This window comes from Podarcis gaigeae, assembly GCF_964106915.1.
Source record: "Podarcis gaigeae genome assembly, chromosome: 8".
Taxonomy (NCBI): domain Eukaryota; kingdom Metazoa; phylum Chordata; class Lepidosauria; order Squamata; family Lacertidae; genus Podarcis; species Podarcis gaigeae.
The window spans coordinates 75,725,709-75,746,167 of record NC_139684.1 but is presented as its reverse complement, the minus strand read 5'-3'; the positions used below and the strand labels follow the sequence as shown (position 1 = coordinate 75,746,167).

General features: G+C 48.2%; 2 protein-coding genes across 3 annotated transcripts in view; one reads left to right on the top strand and one right to left on the bottom strand.

The window, feature by feature from the left end:
- LOC310851730 (phospholipase A2 inhibitor 25 kDa subunit-like) overlaps positions 1-20,459 on the top strand; it is a 1,159,037-nt gene that overhangs the window by 843,811 nt on the left and 294,767 nt on the right. The window lies entirely within an intron of this gene.
- On the bottom strand, positions 1,183-19,518 carry LOC310851434 (heat shock cognate 71 kDa protein-like). Of its 2 annotated transcripts, none has more exons than XM_083753847.1 (9): positions 19,292-19,518; positions 14,091-14,300; positions 12,492-12,697; positions 10,743-10,895; positions 9,417-9,972; positions 5,900-6,102; positions 5,438-5,636; positions 3,977-4,209; positions 1,183-1,639 (listed from the first exon to the last, which is right to left on the bottom strand). In XM_083753847.1, the coding sequence occupies exons 2-9, from the start codon at positions 14,293-14,295 to the stop codon at positions 1,448-1,450; spliced, it is 1,947 nt and encodes a 648-aa protein (XP_083609973.1). In that variant the 5' UTR covers positions 14,296-14,300; positions 19,292-19,518; the 3' UTR covers positions 1,183-1,447. The 2 variants fall into 2 exon arrangements, with proteins under 2 accessions (XP_083609973.1, XP_083609972.1); XM_083753846.1 differs by lacking the exon at positions 19,292-19,518 and adding an exon at positions 19,161-19,266.

Below are 20,459 nucleotides of genomic sequence, written 5' to 3'. Positions count from 1 at the left end.
TCGCATTAATACTAGAAGACGTGGACATCCAAGGTAAATTAACTTTTCCATGCAGTACATAAATTATGGAACGCGCTCCCAAAGGAGGCAATGGTGGCCACAAATTCGAGTGGCTTTAAAAGAGGGCATGAGAAATTTATGGAGAAAGCCATCAGCCCAGTTTCTTCCAACACCAGCTTTTCTTATTAAAAGACAGGAACAAAAGCAGCATGAATGCATGCCACTGCTGCCAGGCATGCACACCTGTGCGTGCTGCATCATAGGTTATATGGTCTCTGACCACAGGGGCTGCAACTATTAACCACGTGGGGCCCCTGAACCAGGTGTTGGGCCTGCAAGGCTGCTTTGCCCCCAAGCCATGCCCCTGTGCCATACACCTGATGCCAGTTAAGTCTGGCTTGGCCCATATGGGATTTGCAAGCATCAATCAGCAGATTGTTGGCTCCCAACAAAGCCCTGTGGTTTTGCACTTGTAGTTCTTGGGCAAAAAAAAAAACAGGTCACCCAACAACACCGGCACGTCAGCGATCTAACAGGCAACATAATAATAATAATAATAATAATAATAATAATAATAATAATAATAATAATAATAATATCTTTATTGTCATATTGTGGACTTGAACCTTGTGAATTTGTAATTAATAAGAGAGACTGTAAACTGTTTCAATATGCAGTGACTGCCGCAAGGATACTTCTGGCCCAAAGATGGAAACAGGAAGAAATTCCAACAGTGGAAGAATGGAGAAGGAAATTGACTGAATATGCAGAATTGGACAAATTGACTGGGAAGATTCGATATCAGAAAGACCAAAAGTTTATCGAGGACTGGGGGAAATTTACAGAATATCTGAAAAATATGTGTGATGTACAGACACAACGCTTGTTGGTTTTGAAGAGACTCTGTGAGATAGTAAGAAATATTGCAAAAAAGAGAGTAAGAGGAAAAGGAGTTGGGAAAGGCAATATCATGTTTAGAAATGCGTCAATAAATAGAAATTTTACGAAAGATTGACAGAGAAACTGAGGGAACTCAAAAATTGAAGAATGAGTGTAAAATAATTTGTTGATTGTATAAAATTTGTTTGGAAAATGAATAAAAATTATTTTTTTTAAAAAAGAACCTTGTGAATTTGTACATAACAAAACACAAATACACAAAACGCACAGGCATCAAAGCGGCAGGGTGATGAAAGTGCAATAATTTATTCATGTGAACACCATCTGTGAAGTCTCGGATTTGGCGGTAAGTAAGGAGACATGCCCCACTCCATTACAGAAAACAGATGGGGAGGAGTGGTGGGGAGAGAACAGAGCAAGCAAACTCCATTTAAGTGCAGAGGCTCATGGGCAGAAGACGGCAGAAGTTGGCAAAGTGAAGCAGAATCCAGGCCAGCTTGCATTTCTCCCTATTACCATGCAGGGCGGAGGAAGAGGAGGAAGGCTCTTAATCCACCTCTTCGATGGTGGGGCCTGAAGAGCCACCGCCAGCTCCTCCGGCTCCTGGGAAGCCCCCGGGCATCCCACCCGGCATCCCCCCGGGCATGCCCCCTGCCCCTTGGTACAGCTTGGTAATGATGGGGTTGCAGACATTCTGCAGCTCCTTCTGCTGGTGCTCATATTCATCCTTTTCCGCCATCTGGGTGAGACAAGGAAAGAAGAGGTGCGATACCGTTAAGGGTATTCTGAACTTTAACAAGCTCGTCTTTCGTTTCCCATTCTAACAACAGATTGTACATTTTAGGTAGTAAGTTTTTCTTTTGTTTTGTAAAAGTCCTTTTTCAAATCGTGAGCTTTGGTCCGGGGAAAACTATTTTTCCTGTCTGTTTTAAACATTTCATATAATTTTTGATATTGTAACCGATCTATAACACGGCTCCTTACATTTTCTTCTGATTTCAATTAAGCACCCACCCCCCTTCTGTAAAGTGTAGCAATTCCCTGTAAGTTGTCCATTGTCTATCCATATTAACTCTCTTTACTGCAATAGGAGAGGGCCACAGAGGTGTTTTCCTTTCCAGCAAATTTTTATATTTCTTCCAAACTCTATACAAATGCTTCCTTAGAATATGGTTCATAAAGCCTTTATAGATTTTTGCCTTCCCATACCCAAAGGCATGCATGCCAGCCTTATTATTCAATGGATTATTGAATGGTTTAGTTCATGTAAAATATGCAGGGATGTATGGCATGAGAAATGAACCACCGAAACAGAAGAAATCATTGATTTAAGGTTGTTTAAATGAGTATTTTGAAATATAATTTAGAAAATTTAACAAAAATTGTGTGTGTGTGTATATATATATATATATATATATATATATATATACATATACACATACATACATACACACACACATGCGAGAAAACCCTCAGCCGGTTCCAGCCTTGAAGACAGATCAAAAGGGTCTACGCTTCGGCGTTTTGCTCCTGGAGGAAGAGACACTGATTTCTCTGCCCTTCCTTAGCAGCTAGCACTCTCCCCAGGAAACCATGTTTCAGGAAAGTTAGATTTGGCTTTTCAACCAATCTGCAAAGGGGAAGATCTATACAGTATTACGCCAAACTCATGCTCCATCACTCGGATGCTTTGGCTGCCCTCTAGTGGAACACAGCTGAACAACAACAACCCGCGATTCAAAGGCGAACTCAAAATGCCGCAATAAGCTTCCAACAGAAGTGGAACAGACATGTCAGTCACACTTCCACTTGTGCTGTGCCTAGAAAGCATGGGTCTGAGCAATTCTTCCACTGGCTCTGCTCCTTTTCTAAGGAAAGATCAGTGACAGATCAGAACCAACAGGAATTCGGGGGAAACCCGAATTGCATTTGCTCTGATTGAGCGCTCAACAGTGCTTTCCCCCTGTGGGGGAGCCGTGGAACAAGAGAAAACATAAGCCCTAAGTTACAATTCCCAGGAAAACCTGCAGAGAAGCCATCTTGCATCTACAGCAGTAAACAAAGCCTCGCTCACCTGTAGTTTGCTGTGCTATACCAAGGCAACTAAGGTTGTTTATCACTGGAGATATGAAATCCAGTAAAAAAAAAACCTCCTTCTCTGCCATCACACATTGCTTTATTGCAGGCATGGGGGAGCACTGTGGGCCCTGCAGAAGTTGCTCCCATTACCTCTTACTGTTACCCATCTGGCAAGGGAGCTGGAGTCATAGAAGCATAGAGTCACAGAGTTAGAAGGGACCCCAAACTTCTTGTAGCTCAACTCCCTGCAATGCAGGAATCTCTCAACTACAGCATTCACAATAGATAAACATCCAACCTCTGCTAAAAAAAAACCTCCAAGGGAGAAGAGCCCACAGCCCACAACATACAAAGTGCTGCAGGTTCCTGAACCTCACATTATCATTTTGATTAAAGGTAAAGGGACTGCTGACCATTAGGTCCAGTCGTGGACAACTCTGGGGTTGCAGCGCTCATCTCGCTTTATTGGCCGAGGAAGCCGGAATACAGCTTCCGGGTCATGTGGCCAGCATGACTAAGCTGCTTCTGGTGAACCAGAGCAGCGCACGGAAACGGTGTTTACATTCCCGCCGTAGTAGTACCTATTTATCTACTTGCACTTTGATGTGCTTTGGAACTGCTAGGTTGGCAGGAGCAGGGACCAAGCAACGGGAGCGCTCACCCCGCTGACCTTCTGATCAGCAAGCCCTAGGCTCTGTGGTTTAACCCACAGTGCCACCCGCGTCCCTTCATTTTGATTATTATTTATTAAATCTGTATACCGCCCTTCACCCACAGATCTCAGTGCAGTTCAGTGTAAAACTGCGATATAAAAACTGCAAAATACGTAGTAGAAATAAGATCCGAACATCCTTGATTGCTTGCAGTATGTGCCTCATGCAGGCCTATTTATCTTAACTTCCCCCTCCTGCCTCACTGTGGCTTCTTTTCCAATCAGGAAGTAAATTTCGAGACAAGGACCGCTGCTGCTCACACCTGCTTCCCTTTGTAAGCTCACCTGGTTCCTGTCCAGCCAGGAAATGACCTCGTTGCATTTGTCCAGGATCTTCTGCTTGTCCTCCGGGGACAGCTTGTCCTTGAGCTTCTCGTCTTCCGCCGTGCTCTTCATGTTGAAGGCCAGGGACTCCAGGGAGTTCTTGGCTGTGATCTTCTCCCTCTGGATCTCATCCTCAGCCTTGTACTGCTCTGCCTCTTGGACCATGCGCTCAATCTCCTCCTTGCTCAGGCGGCCTGTGGCACGAGAGAGAAGCCACACAGGTCAGGGCAAACTGCTAAGCCGGGGGGGGGGGGGGCTGCCTGCAGGTTATCTGGATGGCCAATGCTCAAGGATGGTAGAAGCTGGGACAGAGCAATCTGGCCACAGGTGTCTCCATGCCTGCTCCAAATATACTGAGGCTGACGGGATGACAACAGACACATCAGTATACTGCATGCCAAAATCCAGCCAGTACACTAACATTCACTGGATCCCAATCAAGGATTGATTTCCCCCAGTGGAAGAGGGAATAAAACCTCTGTTTCTCCCATGATTTCTTTTTTAAAAGTTTTTATTTAACATTTCAATGTTTGACTTTCTTCCCCCTTTCTGCAGTTTCTTAAATTTATTTTTTAACATCTGCATATCCAAACTCATTTAATTTGCTCCTTTAATTACCACCTTTAAATATATACTCTTATGAAACTGCAGGTTGTTACAATAATCCTGGCAATGTTTCTACCTGTTTGCAATTTATCTCAATAAACCATTTCCATTCTTTTATAAATTCCCCCCTGATTTCTAGTCCTGGGTCTGAGTTGGTTCTTTTTCCTTTAATCTGCAGAAAACCTGGTGGACATTTGTTCCAAATCAGCAGTAAACTGGGGGGTTTCCCAGGGAAAGCGGCAAGATGAAAAAAAGACACAAAAAGAACCTCTCAGACCCGTGATTAGAAATCTTGGGGGAAAGAGAAGTGCGGATGAACACATTTAACCCCCCAGATTATAGCTGAAACCAATCTGGCTGCATTCAGGCAGCACTTCATTGTCTTCCCCCATACTTCCTAATTCCCACATGTATTTAGGCGCCAGGCAAAAACATTCCCTCTTCTCCCAGCCTTTTGGCTAATGAAACCCTCTATGGCCTTCTAAATTTTGTGTGTGTGTGTGTTACTACGCTACGCATTTTTGTGCTTTGATATGGTAAGCTGCGCTGTGACCCTCGGACAAAGAAATTTAATTAATAATAATAATATCGCTTGGTTTATTCATTTGCAGAGCTTCACTCCCTATTCCACTGGGCTACTACTGAACAAAAAAATTCAAACCTTCAATGGAATCCAAGCAGAGTTCGCACATTGGCCTGTTTGGGGCATATGTGCTGGTGTTGATTGGGTGCCCAGATTAGCAACCACAAGGATGTGTTGTGACGAGCAAGAGCCTATAGCTGCTGTGCCCGCCCCCCTTCAGCCAGCGTACTCACCCTTATCGTTGGTGATGGTGATCTTATTCTCCTTTCCGGTGCTCTTGTCCACAGCAGAGACGTTGAGGATGCCATTGGCATCAATGTCGAAGGTCACTTCGATCTGGGGGACGCCGCGAGGAGCAGGGGGGATGCCTGTCAGCTCAAACTTGCCCAGCAAATTATTGTCTTTGGTCATGGCACGCTCTCCCTCGTATACCTATTTGCAGAAGGTGGGGTGGGGTTGAGAAGGAAGGAAGGAGAACACCAGGAGGTTAGAAAGCAAAGTTTGGTTCTCCCAACGCAACCACACCATGCAAGAAACTCGGGGTGTGCATCCTTCCAGCAACTACACAAAACCGCCCTTAGCTTCGGTCAACTGAGTCTGTGCCATTGTTCTGGCAATGCTCGGCCTGCTAAATGCAGCGCTCAGCCAGCGTCCCATAATGCTCCTTTGCCATGATCACAGTCACTTCCCCTTACCTGAATGAGCACCCCAGGCTGGTTGTCTGAGTATGTGGTGAAAGTCTGGGTCTGCTTGGTGGGGATGGTTGTGTTGCGCTTGATGAGGGCGGTCATCACCCCGCCGGCCGTCTCGATTCCCAGGGACAGAGGCGTGACGTCCAGTAGCAGCAGGTCCTGCACGTTTTCGGACTTGTCCCCGCATAAGATGGCAGCCTGGACAGCTGTGGGGGAGAAGAGCAACGCAGGTGGTGATGGAGCAGTCAAGCCAACAGGTACGAATTTAGGCCTGGATTAGCAGGCTCGTCTTATGCTCTTAAGAAGACAACTAGTTTTTCTCCAGTTGTGACCACTGGCTGTTCCAAAGCCCTCTGGAGTTTCCTCCAACCTCGGAGAAATTTTGTAAAACCACCTTGGAGAACTGTAGCTCTGTGAGGGAAGCAGCAATCTCCCAAAAACTCCTGGCACCCTTTGTCAGTTGGCATTTCTTAGTGCAAAAAGTATCAATCTGATGTGTAGAGATCCTTCCTATTCTAATTAATTCAAGAGCGTTCTGGAAGCTTTCTCTGTGTGAAAGAAACAAGCAAAAGGTTTGTGATGTTTGGGTTGTTCCTTCAAAGACGCTGAGTACAACTCGCTTAAGATTGGTTCTCTTATCTCTTCTGTCAAGGTGATGCGGACTATAAAAATAGGCCAGGAGGAGCCTGGGTTTCACCTTCTGGTGTGGTGTTCTGCACACAGTATGCTTAGTATTAAGGTTTTAGTCTTATTATACGTTATTGTAAGTTAAAGTTAAGTCTGCAGCAACTGGATTTCTTATGGACTGAATGTACAGTGGCACCTTGGGTTACATACGCTTCAGGTTACATATGCTTCAGGTTACAGACTCCACTAACCCAGAAACAGTGCTTCAGGTTAAGAACTTTGCTTCAGGATGAGAACAGAAATCGTGCTCTGGCGGCGCAGCGGCAGCAGGAGACCCCATTAGCTAAAGTGGTGCTTCAGGTTAAGAACAGTTTCAGGTTAAGTACGGACATCCAGAACGAATTAAATACTTAACCCGAGGTACCACTGTATTGGATTTGTGACCATTATGCTCATTTGCCCTCAGTAGCAGTAAAGCTCTGCTGGATGAAATATTAATTGCCTCTGGTCTATTTTTTGGGAATCCTGCAACGTTTAAGTTTTTACTCTGCTAACTGTACATTGGGATTCTACTCTGGATCAATACTGAGTAGAATTCCACGACACCCTTAACCAACTACAACCCCCAGGGTGCTTTGGGGGAGGCCATGGAAGCTTAAAGGGGTATTGTAGTGCTGGGTGTGGTAAAAAGATATAATGAGGACACCTCGTGGAAGATCAGAAGAATTACAACCTGCTTCTGTCCTGATGGGGCAGGTGGAAGCCAACGCTATTCTATCAGCATTCCCAAACGGTACTATCAACACTAGACTTTTAATGCTTTGTAGAATTACGTTGAATACTGCGTCCCTAGAAGCCAGGTGTGAAACGTGGCCCTCCAGGAATCTCTATCTGGTCCTTGGGACAGTGCCCAGTCCACAGCCTTTGCTGGTCCCATTTCTGCCTGGCTAGAAATGTATCCTTGGATCCTGCTGACGCTTCTTGCTTTCCTGGGGCAGGAGTGCAAAGAAACCTCTGGCTTTCACTTGGCTGGAGTATCACCCACTGATCCCAGGTAGAGTCATGGCTCAGGACCATATGAACCAACCCAGGCCCTGTGAGAGGTCTGGAGGACAGCAACACAAGGGCCTTTTCTGTGGTGGCTCCCCGTTTATGGAATGCTCTCCCCAGGGAGGCCTGCCAGGCACCTTCACTACATATATTTAAGTGACGAGTGAAAACGTTTCTCTTCAGCCAGGCCTTGAACTGGTTAACATTATATATCCTTTTAAACGTGTTTGTGGAAAGAGGATTATCCGTCTTGTTTTTGTTATGTATTTTGCATTTTTATTTTGTGAATCACCTCAGGATCTTTGGATGAGTGGAGGTATACAGATTTAATACAGTGGTACCTCGTGTTACGGATGGGAGCCCGTCCGCAACGTGAAATGCCCGCAACTCGAAGCGCTGCATCTGTGTAGGTGAGTTTTGGCACTTCTGCACATGCATGAGCGGCGGAACCAGGAAGTAACCCGTTCCGGTACTTCCGGGTTGCCATGGGACATAATGCAAGAAGACACAACATAAAGCAGATGCAACATGAGGTATGACTGTAAACAATAAAGGAGTTAAACGTGTTGCTCCACCCACTCAAGCCTCTAGCCTCACCCTTGACTGGCATGCAGCTCTTCGATTGAAAAAGGTTCCCCACCCTTTGCTCAATACTTCACTGCCTTTTTTTTTTGGTATGCAGCGCGGTCAGGTTGAGTAACAAATCCCGATCGACTGCTTCACCCTTACGACGGTTCCAACTCCAGCGTGAACATTAAGAAGAACTTGGCTGCTGCATCAGCCCAGTGGCCCATCTAGTCTAGAATCTTGTTCTCATAGTGTCCAATCAGAGGCTTATGGGAAACCCAGTGCTGTTTTTCTAGAAAAAGTGGTGCCAGAACTCACCCTGCACCCCTCATTGTCTTAGAATGACAGTGGTGCTCACCTGAGAGATGCCGGAACTGAGTTCCTGCAAGTTCCGGCTGAAAAAAAGCCCTGTGGGGAAAACCCAAGCAGGAAGCTGAGGGTACCAGACCTCTCACCATCTGAGGTTTCCAGCAGCTGAGAGAGGCAAGCATGCTACTGAATACCAACAACTGAGGCAGAATACATCCATCAGGGTTAGATGATGGAAACCAGCTGCCTCAGAAAAGCTGTAGCAGTTACGGAAGAGGAGAGCCTCTGGGTCCCCTGCAGGGACCTGGGTTCTTGGAACGTCCCTAAGAATACCAACCCCTGATATCAGCAGCACCGCCTGCAGGACTGGGCAAAAGGTTTATCTACTAGTCCAGCATCGTGTTCTCAGAGGGGGCAGCCAGATGGGAAGCCCAAAAGCAGCAGCCCCACTCTCTCCCGCCATTTTCAGCAATTATTATTCTGTCTCTGGCAGAGGAAGGCAAAACTTAGCCATCGGGCTTCTCCCCACTTGTGTTTCCTAGAAGGCTGTCATTTCTGTTCTGGCAAAATACAGGACAGGGCGGCTGGGGGCAATTCCCCACCCCATCTGGTGCTGCAGTGGCTTCAAAGCAATCCATTAAAATCTACTGCAGCCTAACCCGGTGGCCCCCTCTGGAATTTGTGTCACACACACACACACACACACACACACACACACACCTGTCCATCTTTCTGGGCTACATGAACCTTTCACACACCCTTTCCAACGTGTGCATTTGGAAAGGATCCCTAACTTGGCACTGAGAGAGAAGGACCTGAAATACGGGACAGAACCGTATCAATACAGGACGTAGCATTTTATATCAAAGTATGAGAAAATCCTGCATTATATACAGGACAGGTGGCAACCCTCGTTTCCTAGCAACCGGCCTTCTGAGGCCTACCACCTCTGGCAAGGCTCTCTTACCTGCGCCATAGGCCACTGCTTCATCAGGATTGATGCTCTTATTGAGCTCCCTGCCATTGAAGAAGTCCTGCAGGAGCTTCTGGATCTTGGGGATGCGGGTGGAGCCACCAACCAGCACAATGTCGTGCACCTGAGACTTATCTAGCTTGGCGTCCCGCAGGGCCTTCTCCACGGGCTCCAGGGTGCCCCGGAAGAGGTCGGCATTCAGCTCCTCGAAGCGGGCCCGGGTGATGGAGGTGTAGAAGTCTATGCCCTCATAGAGGGAGTCGATCTCGATGGAGGCCTGGGTGGAGGAGCTGAGGGTGCGCTTGGCCCGCTCACAGGCGGTGCGCAGCCTCCGGACCGCCCGCTTGTTGTCCGTGATATCCTTCTTGTGCTTGCGCTTGAACTCCGACACAAAGTGGTTCACCATGCGGTTGTCGAAGTCCTCGCCACCCAGGTGGGTGTCGCCGGCCGTCGACTTCACCTCAAAGATGCCGTCCTCAATGGTCAGGATGGAGACGTCGAAAGTGCCGCCGCCCAAGTCGAAGATGAGGACGTTGCGCTCGCCGCCAACCTGCAGGAGGATGGACCAGCAACATGTAAGAAGAACCGCAGCCTGTTTTGGGTGGAATTCCAGTGCCTTGAACCAAAACTCAACACACCAACAAAAATTCCACCACTTAACCATGAACCAAAGAACAGGACTCAATTGCAGACCTGAGCTTGGATTACTGCCAGGATTCTCTCAGAAGATTGCTGGGAACTGTAGTTTCATGATAGCCCTTAGGACCATGCTCATATCAAACACTCCGATACCACGATAAATGGTTGTGGCTTTCCCCAAATAATTCTGGCACCTGTAGTTTGCCAAGGGTGTTGAGAGTTTTTCGGAGACCCCTCGCTCTCTCAGAGAGTTAGAGCTCCCAGAGTTACCTGGGAAGAGGGATTGTTAAAAGTGCACCGGGAATTGTAGTTCTGGGAGGGGTATAGGTTGGTCTCCTTTCAGCACCCTTAAACTACAATTCCCAGAATTCTTTGGGAATTGAAAGTGCTTTAAAAGTATGAATTCGACCCAAGAACTTTCTGGGATCTTCTTGCCTAGAAGTGAGGGAAACCTGCGGTCCTCCAAGCTGTTGCTGGGACTCTCACTCTCATCAGCCCTGGCCAGCACGGCCAAGGGTCAAGAACAGTGTGAGTTGTAGTCCAGCAACACCAAGGGCTCACAGGCTTCCCAACCCTGCTCACGGAACCTAAGTGTTGTGTCCTCTTCCCTGCATTTCTCTGTCCCGGGCTTAGTCCAAACCTAGCAACATGGGGGAGGGTGGCAGTGAAACCCCTCCTGACCTTTTTGTCCAGGCCATACGCTATGGCAGCTGCTGTGGGCTCGTTGATGATGCGGAGGACGTTGAGGCCCGAGATGGTGCCGGCGTCCTTAGTGGCTTGTCGCTGGGAGTCATTGAAGTAGGCCGGGACTGTAATGACGGCATTGGCAATAGTCTGTGGTGGAAAGAGGGAGAAAGAATGGGAATTAGATGACTGCTCTTGCACCCATTTTGTTGGTGGTGGTGGTGGGTATTTTGTTGAAGGTAGAGAAAATAAAGGGGGAATTCAAATTCGCCTCATAGTCCTTTGCCTCTCCCACTCCACATTCCAAGCTTTTTTTTTTTTTTTGTAAAAGGCCCAGAATCAATCCCGAGCACTGCCAGAAAGACCCTGAACTAGTGTACTGGAATTCTGGAGAGCAGCTGCTGGTCTAATATATAGACCAGAGCTTCCTGTCACCATTGCTCTCCAGTCATAATTAAACCAAAGTACAGTTGTACCTCGGTTTTCAAACAGTTTAGTTCTTGGACGTTTTGGCTCCCGAATGCCACAAACCTGGAAGTGACTGTTCCGGTTTGCGAACTATTTTTGGAAGCCAAACATCTGATGGGGCTTGCGATTGGCTGCAGGAGCTTCCTGCAGCCAATCAGAAGCCACGCTTTGGTTTCTGAACATTTTGGAAGTTGAACGGACCTCCGGAACATATTCCGTTCGACTTCCAAGGTACGACTGTACTTGAAAAGGCAACTGCTCACTTTCACTCCTTTCCACTTACAATTCATTCCCTTCCAGCTAGAATTTAAGACTGTATGCTCCTTGTGGCAGAGATCCATCCTTTTGTTTACAAGGCTCCACAAAGTGTGGTTGGCACCGATAGCACAGCGGGCCAAATCTTTTCATTTCTCTCACCCTAGGCCCAACTTTAACAGAAGGCGGTGTAACACACCTAATGCCAGAGGAAGATTCTGAACATTTCCATGCCGTTTTGGTGATTTATCATGTTTCAAATTCAGATACACAAAACACTCTTCTCCCACTACATTGTGGAATTTGGCTTTCATGCTGTGTTTTGCTCTCGTTTTTCTATATTACCCATTCTACATCTATTTGGAAAACACCGCCTCTGTACTGATCTGGTGTTTCATAACTTTGATTACGGAGTTTACTTTTCCGAACTTTTCATCTTACATTATTTTTTTTTTAAATAAAAGCTTTATAAAAATAATCTGGCATTAAGAAGATTGAACCCTCCACTGACCAAGCTGGTGAGAGTTTTCAGTCCTGTTGGCTGCAGGGGTTTCCTCCATTAGCACATTCCCAGCAGGATTGAACCCTACTCCTTGCCCATCTGGTTGACACTTGTAAGCTCCTTTTCTCCAGCTCTGGAGGGTAGGACTCGAACCAATGGCTTTGAGTTACAAAAAAGGAGATTCCGACTAAACATCAGAAAGAACTTTCCGACACTAAGAACTGTTCAACAGGGGAACAGACTCCAACGAGAAGTGGTGGACTCTCCTTCCTTGGGGGTTTTTAAGCAGAGGCTGGATGCCCGTATGTCATGGATGCTTTAGCCGAGATTTCTGAATTGCAGGGGCTTGGTGTAGAGGACTCTCATGATCCCTTCCAACTCTACAGTTCTATGATTCTATGAACTGGAACCCCCTGGCAAGCCCAAATTTGCCCACAAGCCAAAGCAGTAATCCTTCACCCCACTGGCATAAGCAGTAATCCTTCACTGCAGCTGGAGCCAACATCCTTCATGCTACCCACCTTGCCCAGGTAGGCCTCTGCAATTTCCTTCATCTTGGTGAGAACCATCGACGAGATCTCCTCGGCGTAGAAGGACTTTGTCTCCCCTTTGTACTCCACCTGCACCTTGGGACGACCCCCGTCGTTGATGACCTGGAAGGGCCAGTGTTTCATGTCTGAATGGACCACGGGATCGTCAAAACGGCGGCCGATAAGGCGCTTGGCATCTGGGAAAAGGAGAGGCAGGGAAACAGTAATGAGATCTTCCAAGGAATATCAGCTTCCCGCAGGGAGCTAAGAGATGAATAGGTCAAGAGCTCCATTATTCACATGCACTTAATCCACGTTCCCCTTCCAGGCTCTCCAGGGAAAAAGTGGGCAAAGCAAGAAATGTAAATTTTACCTCTGCAAACGAGGCTAATTTCTACACGCACACCCCCCATCCTCCCTCAAGGGGCTGCTTTGGAAGAGCCTGTGACTCCTGAGGGAAGGGGACCCCAAACCAAGAAGTCTGTGCCACCAACTGCTTCAATCTCTGTTGCCTTTGGCCCCATCCACCCCGGAATGTGGCCCCCAGGGAGGTGGCATAAGGAATTTGTGCTTTCAAGCTAATACACCTGGTCAGCTGTTCTCTAAAACAGCCAGCACTAGAATAAAGCCATCCATGAGATTGAGGTTGTATCCTGACAAGACAGAAGTACTGTTTAGGGGGACAGGGGGCGGGTGGGTGTGGAGAACTCCCTGGTCCTGAATGGGGCAACTGTGCCCCCGACAGACCAGGTGCACAGCCTGGGAGTCATTTTGGACTCACAGCTGTCCATGGAGGTGCTGGTTAATTCTGTGTCCAGGGCGGCTGTCTACCAGCTCCATCTGGTACGCAGGCTGAGACCCTACCTGCCCGAGGACTGTCTCGCCAGAGCGGCGCATGTTTTAGTTCCCTCCCACTTGGACTACTGCAATGCGCTCTACGTGGGTCTACCTTTGAAGGTGACCCACAAACTACAACCAATCCACGATGCGGCAGCTAGACTGGTGACTGGGAGTGGCTGCTGAGATCATATAACATTAGTCCTGAAAGACCTACATTGGCTCCCAGTACATTTCCGAGCACAATTCAAAGTGTTGGTGCTGACCTTTAAAGCCCTAAATGACCTTGGCCCAGTATACCTGAAGGAGCGTCTCCACCCCCATCGTTCAGCCCGGAAACTGAGGTCCAGCTCTGAGGGCCTTCTGGCGGTTCCTTCACTGTGAGAAGTGAAGTTACAGGGAAACAGGCAGAGGGCCTTCTCGGTAGTGGCGCCCGCCCTATGGAACGCCCTCCCATCAGAAGTCAAGGAAATAAACAACTATTTGACTTTTAGAAGACATCTGAAGGCAGCCCTGTTTAGGGAAGTTTTTAATGTTTCATATTTTATTGTGTTTTTAATATTCTGTTGGGAGCAACCCAGAGTGGCTGGAGAGGCCCGGCCAGATGGGCAGGGTATAAGTAATAAAGTTATTACCCTCCTCTTCTTCCTCCCAAAGGACCTCTCTGGGAGGATGCAGCGGGGTCCCTCAGCCCATGGATGGAGCTTATCACCCCTCCGGATGTCGTGGCAAAGCCCGGCGGCCAGTTCTTACCGAAGACAGTGTTGGTGGGATTCATGGCCACTTGGTTCTTGGCAGCATCGCCGATAAGGCGCTCTGTGTCCGTAAAGGCCACATAGCTGGGGGTGGTGCGGTTGCCCTGGTCATTGGCGATGATCTCCACCTTGCCATGCTGGAAGACGCCCACACAGGAGTAGGTGGTCCCCAAATCAATGCCGACAGCTGGACCCTTGGACATTTTGGCTGCAAGGGGGAAGGCGACACACCGGTGACATCAATGCAAGAAGTGACAACAGCCCATTAATTGCTTAAACATACAGAAAAGTGTATTGGAGTTCAGCAGCATCTGTTATAGCAAGGATCCCGCCATGTGTGCGAAACATCTGCGTTGGCTGCAGGCCCCTGCTAGAAGCTTTGGGGAACGCACTAGACAAGGCTCTGGGAAAAATTTAACCCAGACATAATCCAACAAAATCTTTCCAGGGGACCACAATGCAAACCGGCTACCGCTGTTCATGTGCAAAAATCTTGGACATGCTTGCAGGAGTCATTATGCCAAAATTTTCTCCTCTCCCCCTGCCCCCCCCCCAAAAGCCTTAGGATCCTTCAGCTCCCAAGTAGGGAGACCAGGATGACGCAGGGAGATCGGCGTTAATGGGCTGGCTTAAAATCCCAGCAATAGTCTGATGCGAGATCGCTTTTTCCAGAATGCAGACCTGAGAAATCACACTGCATTGGATCCATTGCTATGGGTCGGAAGACTGAGGAACTTCCGAGTATCCTGGTGGATCTTTAGGGTAAGATACCTAAAAGCGTCCCTATTGATAAATAACAAAGTAACGGGCAACTTTCCATGCCCAAAATAATGTGACCATCACCAACATTACTTTTTGTACTGCCATGCTCACGAAACTGAAATTGCTTCAGTGTGTGGCAAGCATCTTATGAGAGCTTAAGGGGAAGTCGCCACACCAAAAACTCAGAGGTTACAGTTCGTTATAGCATTGGCTCTTCCTGTACTGCTCCTAGCACAGCACATGCTGGAAGCAGTATGGGAAGAACCCCAGAGCCACGTGAGCTGGAAAATCAGAAATCTGGCAGCAGATCTATTTCACAGAATCAGAGTTGGAAGGGACCACGAGGGTCATCTAGTCTAACCCCTGCAATGCAGGAACCTTTTGCCCAACATGGGGCTCGAACCCATGACCTTGAGATAAAGAGTCTCATACTCAACCAACTGAGCTAGGTTCCTGATAAAGCTATTTAGGGCTAAGGGAAAAAAAGCTTGGGTGCTTCCAAGATGCAGATGACTAGACCTTGCAGAGTGCTCTGCACATGCTCAGGGGCACTCTGTAGCCAGCTTGCCAATGCACAGAGCAGCCCCAGCGGTGGAAGAGCACCGACTTCCAGACAAGCTGGCTTCTAAACAGAGAGAGCGAAGATGGCACGTGGCTACAAAGAGCGGTAGGGAGATGCAATCACAGCTGCAAATGAAAAACATAGCAGGAGATCTGAGGTGCTCCCCCCCCCCCCCAGCACCACTCCTAGCAGCTCCTACGGGAGGGCAAGGTAAGAAACACTGGGACTTGGCTGCAGCCAAGAAGGATCTGCTTTCAGATTAAGCCCCGCGGTTCAGAAGTCATGGTGTGGGGGTCCAAGAACGGGCAGTAGTTAAGCCAAACAGTACTGGGTCCTATTCTCGGCTTCAAGGCATGCTTGGCAGGGTTGCTGGCAGTCTGAAGGGCACAGCTGTTGCTCAAGATCAGATTATATATAAAAAACAACACACACCAGTGGCCAACTCTGCCCCAGGTCGTTAAGGCGGGGTGGGGTGGGGGTGGAGACAGCCGTTTGGGGCTGGGTGGCTGGACTTTGCAAGAGTCTCGCGCCATGCTGTGTGCTCTCCCTCCTTAGCCTGTAAAGATTTTTCGAGAACTCTGCTACAGGGAGGGCTCCGAGACTGCAGAGGAGCAGAAGACGGCTGCAGTGAGCCAAGCCAAGAAACCGCAACAGGCGAAGGAGCTCAGAAACCCTTCTCGCTCCCCAAGAAAGCCTCTGCTTCCAGGACCACCCTCTGGAGCACCCCCCCCCCACTAGACTCCCCTTCCTTTCCTGGAGCTTTTTTTAAAAAAGGAAAACCAACCCCCGGAGTGCTAACCATAGCTGTCAACTTTTCCCTTTTCTTGCGAGGAATCCTAGTCAGAATAAGGGAATTTCCCTTTAAAAAGGAGAAACGTTGACAGCTATGGTGCTAACTTTTCCATCTCCCTCACTCAAGATCCTAAATACCTAGAGAGGCAAAGTGTCAGGGCTTCAGCAGAGTCCTTCAATCTATTCTGGAGCAATTTCCAGTTTAGGGAACAACGTGGAGTGCCTCTGGGCATAGTTAAGAGTGTGTTCCCCTCATTGAAGTCTCATCCGCCTCCAGACATCTGGGTTTTCTTTTAAGGGTGTGTAGTGTGTGTCCTTTTATGCCAGTAGATCTGTGCCTCAGAACGACAGGTGACAAGCAGCATTTAGGGAAAGAATGGGGAACCTGTGGCCCCCCAGATGCGGCAGGACTACAACTCCCATCTTCCTCGGAGCTGATGGGAGTTGTAGTCCCATGATATTTGTGGAGGGACGCAGGTGCCCCCAACCCCTGGTTTGGCGTGATGGAGCTAGGCTTGAGGAAATCCAGATTCAAATCTCCAATCAGCTTACAAGGTGACCCAGTAATCTCAAGCAAATCACTCTCCAGAGGAATGCGAGACGCTGCCTTTCTCCTGACCATCGAGTACCAATCTGTCTACACTGGTTGGCAGCAGCTCTCCAGGGTTTCAATATGGGAGTCTTTCCAAGTCTTACCCAGAGGTGCCAGAAATTGAACCCAGGGCCTTCTGCATGAGAAGACCTGACCTACCGCTCTTAAAAATCCTTACTGAATGGGAAACCATGCACACGGGACAACAACCTCTTGCTGCATATGCTAAGCTCCTGAAACAAGGCCCTATGCTATTTTACATAAAATATTTCTGCCAGGTCGAAGGAGGCACACACCTACGTCCCACCATCTGACGCTTATTTTGAACACCAGAAACCTATGCTTTAACACTCTTGAGGCACAAAAACGTGTTCCCTTGCTCTATTCCAAGCGCAGATCGTTCCAAAGCAGTAGTTAGGACACAGGAACAGCCAATGTTTGCAGATGCAGTCTTCTGGGCAACCAGCCAAGCCTAGGAATATCCCCAGAAGAGTAGAGGAAAAACTACTCTAACCACATTTAATTGGAGGATGGGATGGAGCACCGACTCCCATCTCCCTTCCAGAAAAAAGGCACGTGTTCACACCTCTTGGGCAGCCAGTTTTCATTGGCTCCATTGTTATTTTTTGTGGGGAGGGGGGAGCTACGCCCCACCCACCCCTGCAACCCCAAAGAAGGCAAAGTCAGACAGGCACCTGAGAAAACCAAACACTCCACCCCTTTCAAGTCCCTTCCAACAGGTTTTAAGTGTGCATGTTATGCACTCTGAATTCATCCAAATTAAGCTACCATCTAGGTGATAGCCAGCTTTAATCATACACAGAGTAATACCCACTGAAATCAATGGGCTTAAGGAACTTGGCAGCAAACCTTAAACCCTGTTTAGCTGGGAGCAAACTCCATTGAAATCAATAGGGCTTACTGCATGGTTCGCACTACGCAGTAAGTTGGATATTGCCCTTTGCAAATGAAGCTGTCATATGCAAGTATTCAAAATACTGATCGTACTTGTTGCAGGAAACTTCACCTAACTGAATCCTGTTGCCTTTAAATGAACAGGAACAGCTCTCCGGGCCATCAGTTGGCAACTGCTATTTAAAAAAAAAAAAAAAATCCGCTTCAGTTCTAACGTGAATTGTAAGAATGTACTCCCAGGGCAATCTAAGATGTACAGCTGTCTACAGGCAGATGTTATTCAGAAGTACACACCTATTTTAAACTCCTAATTACTCTTTGGGGGGGGGGGCAACACAGTCCAGTGCTCTTTTGAAGAATTGCTACCAGCCAGAACCAATTAGACAGAAAAAGATATGAATCAATCCATACTTTATTTATTTTAAAGATTCCAAACCACCCAGATGGATTCTGGGATGGTGGGTTGTTAGTTATTGTTATTAGTAGCAATACCACCAGACGGTGCAAGGAGTTAAACCTTGCAAAATAGTCACCAGCCAGTTCAATGGAAGCTGCCCAGAGAACTGCAAGTAACGGGTGTTGTCTGCCTGTAATTTTCCACGGTGAAGCTATAGTGGGCGCTTATATTTAGAGATGGCAAATATCCACCTATTTAAGTTGCTCCAAACTGAATGCCTCAACATCCAACGATGGCGTTCTGGTACTCGCCAACCAAAGCAGAACCCAGGCGTCCGGGCTCAGCGTTACTTTGCGCTGAATTAGCTATAAATCCTAAATTCCAGGCACGCCTGCTTGCATTAAGTGCCAGAAAACGTAACTGCGCGATCCTAAGAGGATTTGCAGTCGCACAAGCCGGTCCTGCGCATCTGAAGCGAGCCTTCAACAGCGGCCACTCCTAAATTAAAACTGCATATACGGTATAGGATTGCGTTTAGGAACAAGCTAGAAATAAAACCCGAGCTGCGTTTGCAAGGGAGCAAGCTTTGCAGAATATTCAGTGAGAGCAAGTTCTGAGTTGGAACACGATAAGGATCCTGTAAATAAAGCGTCTGCAAAGCCCATAAGAAAAAGGCAAACAGGATCGTAACTTCCGCAGCCCATTCCAAATTAGCGCACACAAAAAAGTGGCGAAAGATGCGTTCGTCGCCCCTCCCCAATTTGGGGTGCTGGCTGGCCCCCAAATTCCAGCGACTCGTTTCCAAACGCGACCAACTGCGAAGCTCAGGTCAAGCCCTAGAACCGAACCCGTGTTTTACGCCGCGGTGCAGCAAAGCCACTCTGCACTATGCTCAGGGGCACTCTTGCACTGGAAATGAACCCATCCGCTCCACAACGGAACAGCAGCAGTCCGAATGCGCGCAGCCTCTTCGCTTTCGCGCGGTGCAATCCACAGGAACGACCCGCGCTTGGGGATCCCTCCTGCGAGGATCCCCCGCGATCCTTACTGGAATCCGAGGGAGCCCACCCCAGACGCCTGGCTGCAAACGCGGAAAAAGTGCGCAGTTGTTGAGAGACGCCAAACTTCTGCTCCCACCCATGCATGCACATAAACAAGCTGCAATACAGCCATATATACCTTATGCAAGATGCAGCCCCTTTTCTTCTGACAGCAACTGGAAATAACAATTGGAAAATTTGCTATCTATATTGAAAGTGCGCCGCAGCTGCAAACAACTGGAGAGCGTCGGCACGCGCGCGCCCGCCTGCTACTCCCAGGCTTTATATGCAGACCGCCCTCCCCGCCCCTCTTATTGCGCGCGCTAGTGCATTTTTCTCCTCCCCACCCCGCTTAAGGGCGCTGACACTTTGCAGAAGCTTCTCGACTTGGCTGCGAATCTGTCCAATCCAGGCCCGGCTTGGCTTGTCTGTCAAAGAGGAAAGGGGCTGGGCCAGGCTCCAGCTGTCTCAGCGCGGGAGTGGAACTTTCAAGAAGCCGAGGGAGGGGCGGATCCGGTTTCGCGCACCCCCCGCCCCGTTTACACGGCAACCCGGAGTGACACCCGGCGCTCCATAAATAAAAAGTTTCCCGTTGGAGCTATGAGTTCAGTTTCTAATTTTGCAGTTGGGGTGCGAGGTTATTTTTAGGGAGAAGGGCAGGTGTGGGACAGGAGAAAGAGATTGAGGATCGATATAGAAGACAACCTGGAGAGCTTATGGCCAAAGTTAGGGTTGGTTTTGTGTGTGTTAGGGGGCTGCAATGTTTGCTTCTCAACTCTCTGAAGGGTGTTGCAGAAGCAAGAATCTGCATCACCAGGACATAATTTGAACGGGTGTGAAAAAGCACCTCTGAGCATATGCAGAGTGCTTGACCAAAATAGCATACCTAAGCATATGAAGCATTAGGGGAAGATGGCTTCTTCCTTCCTCTCTGCTCCACCCCTTTGCTAATATTTATTAATTTGATTTATATCCCACCTTTCCTTCAAGACGGCGTACGTGGATTTTTCACCTCCACGTTTTATCCTCGCAAACAATGCTGTGACGTAGGTTAAGCTAAGAGACCGTGACTGACCCAAAGCCACCCAGCCAAAATTGCAGAGTGGGAAGGGACCACGAGGGTCATCTAGTCCCACCCCCTGCCATGCAGGAATCTCAGAAATCTCCTGCTCAGTGTGCCAGCCAAGTCAAGTGATATGTGACTATTGTAATGGATGAACATTATCCGGGCACTTCATTACTGAGTTCTCCATGCCCCTGAGGTTTGGCTGGCCTTCAAGTCAGGACAGCGGCTTAAGAATGGCAGA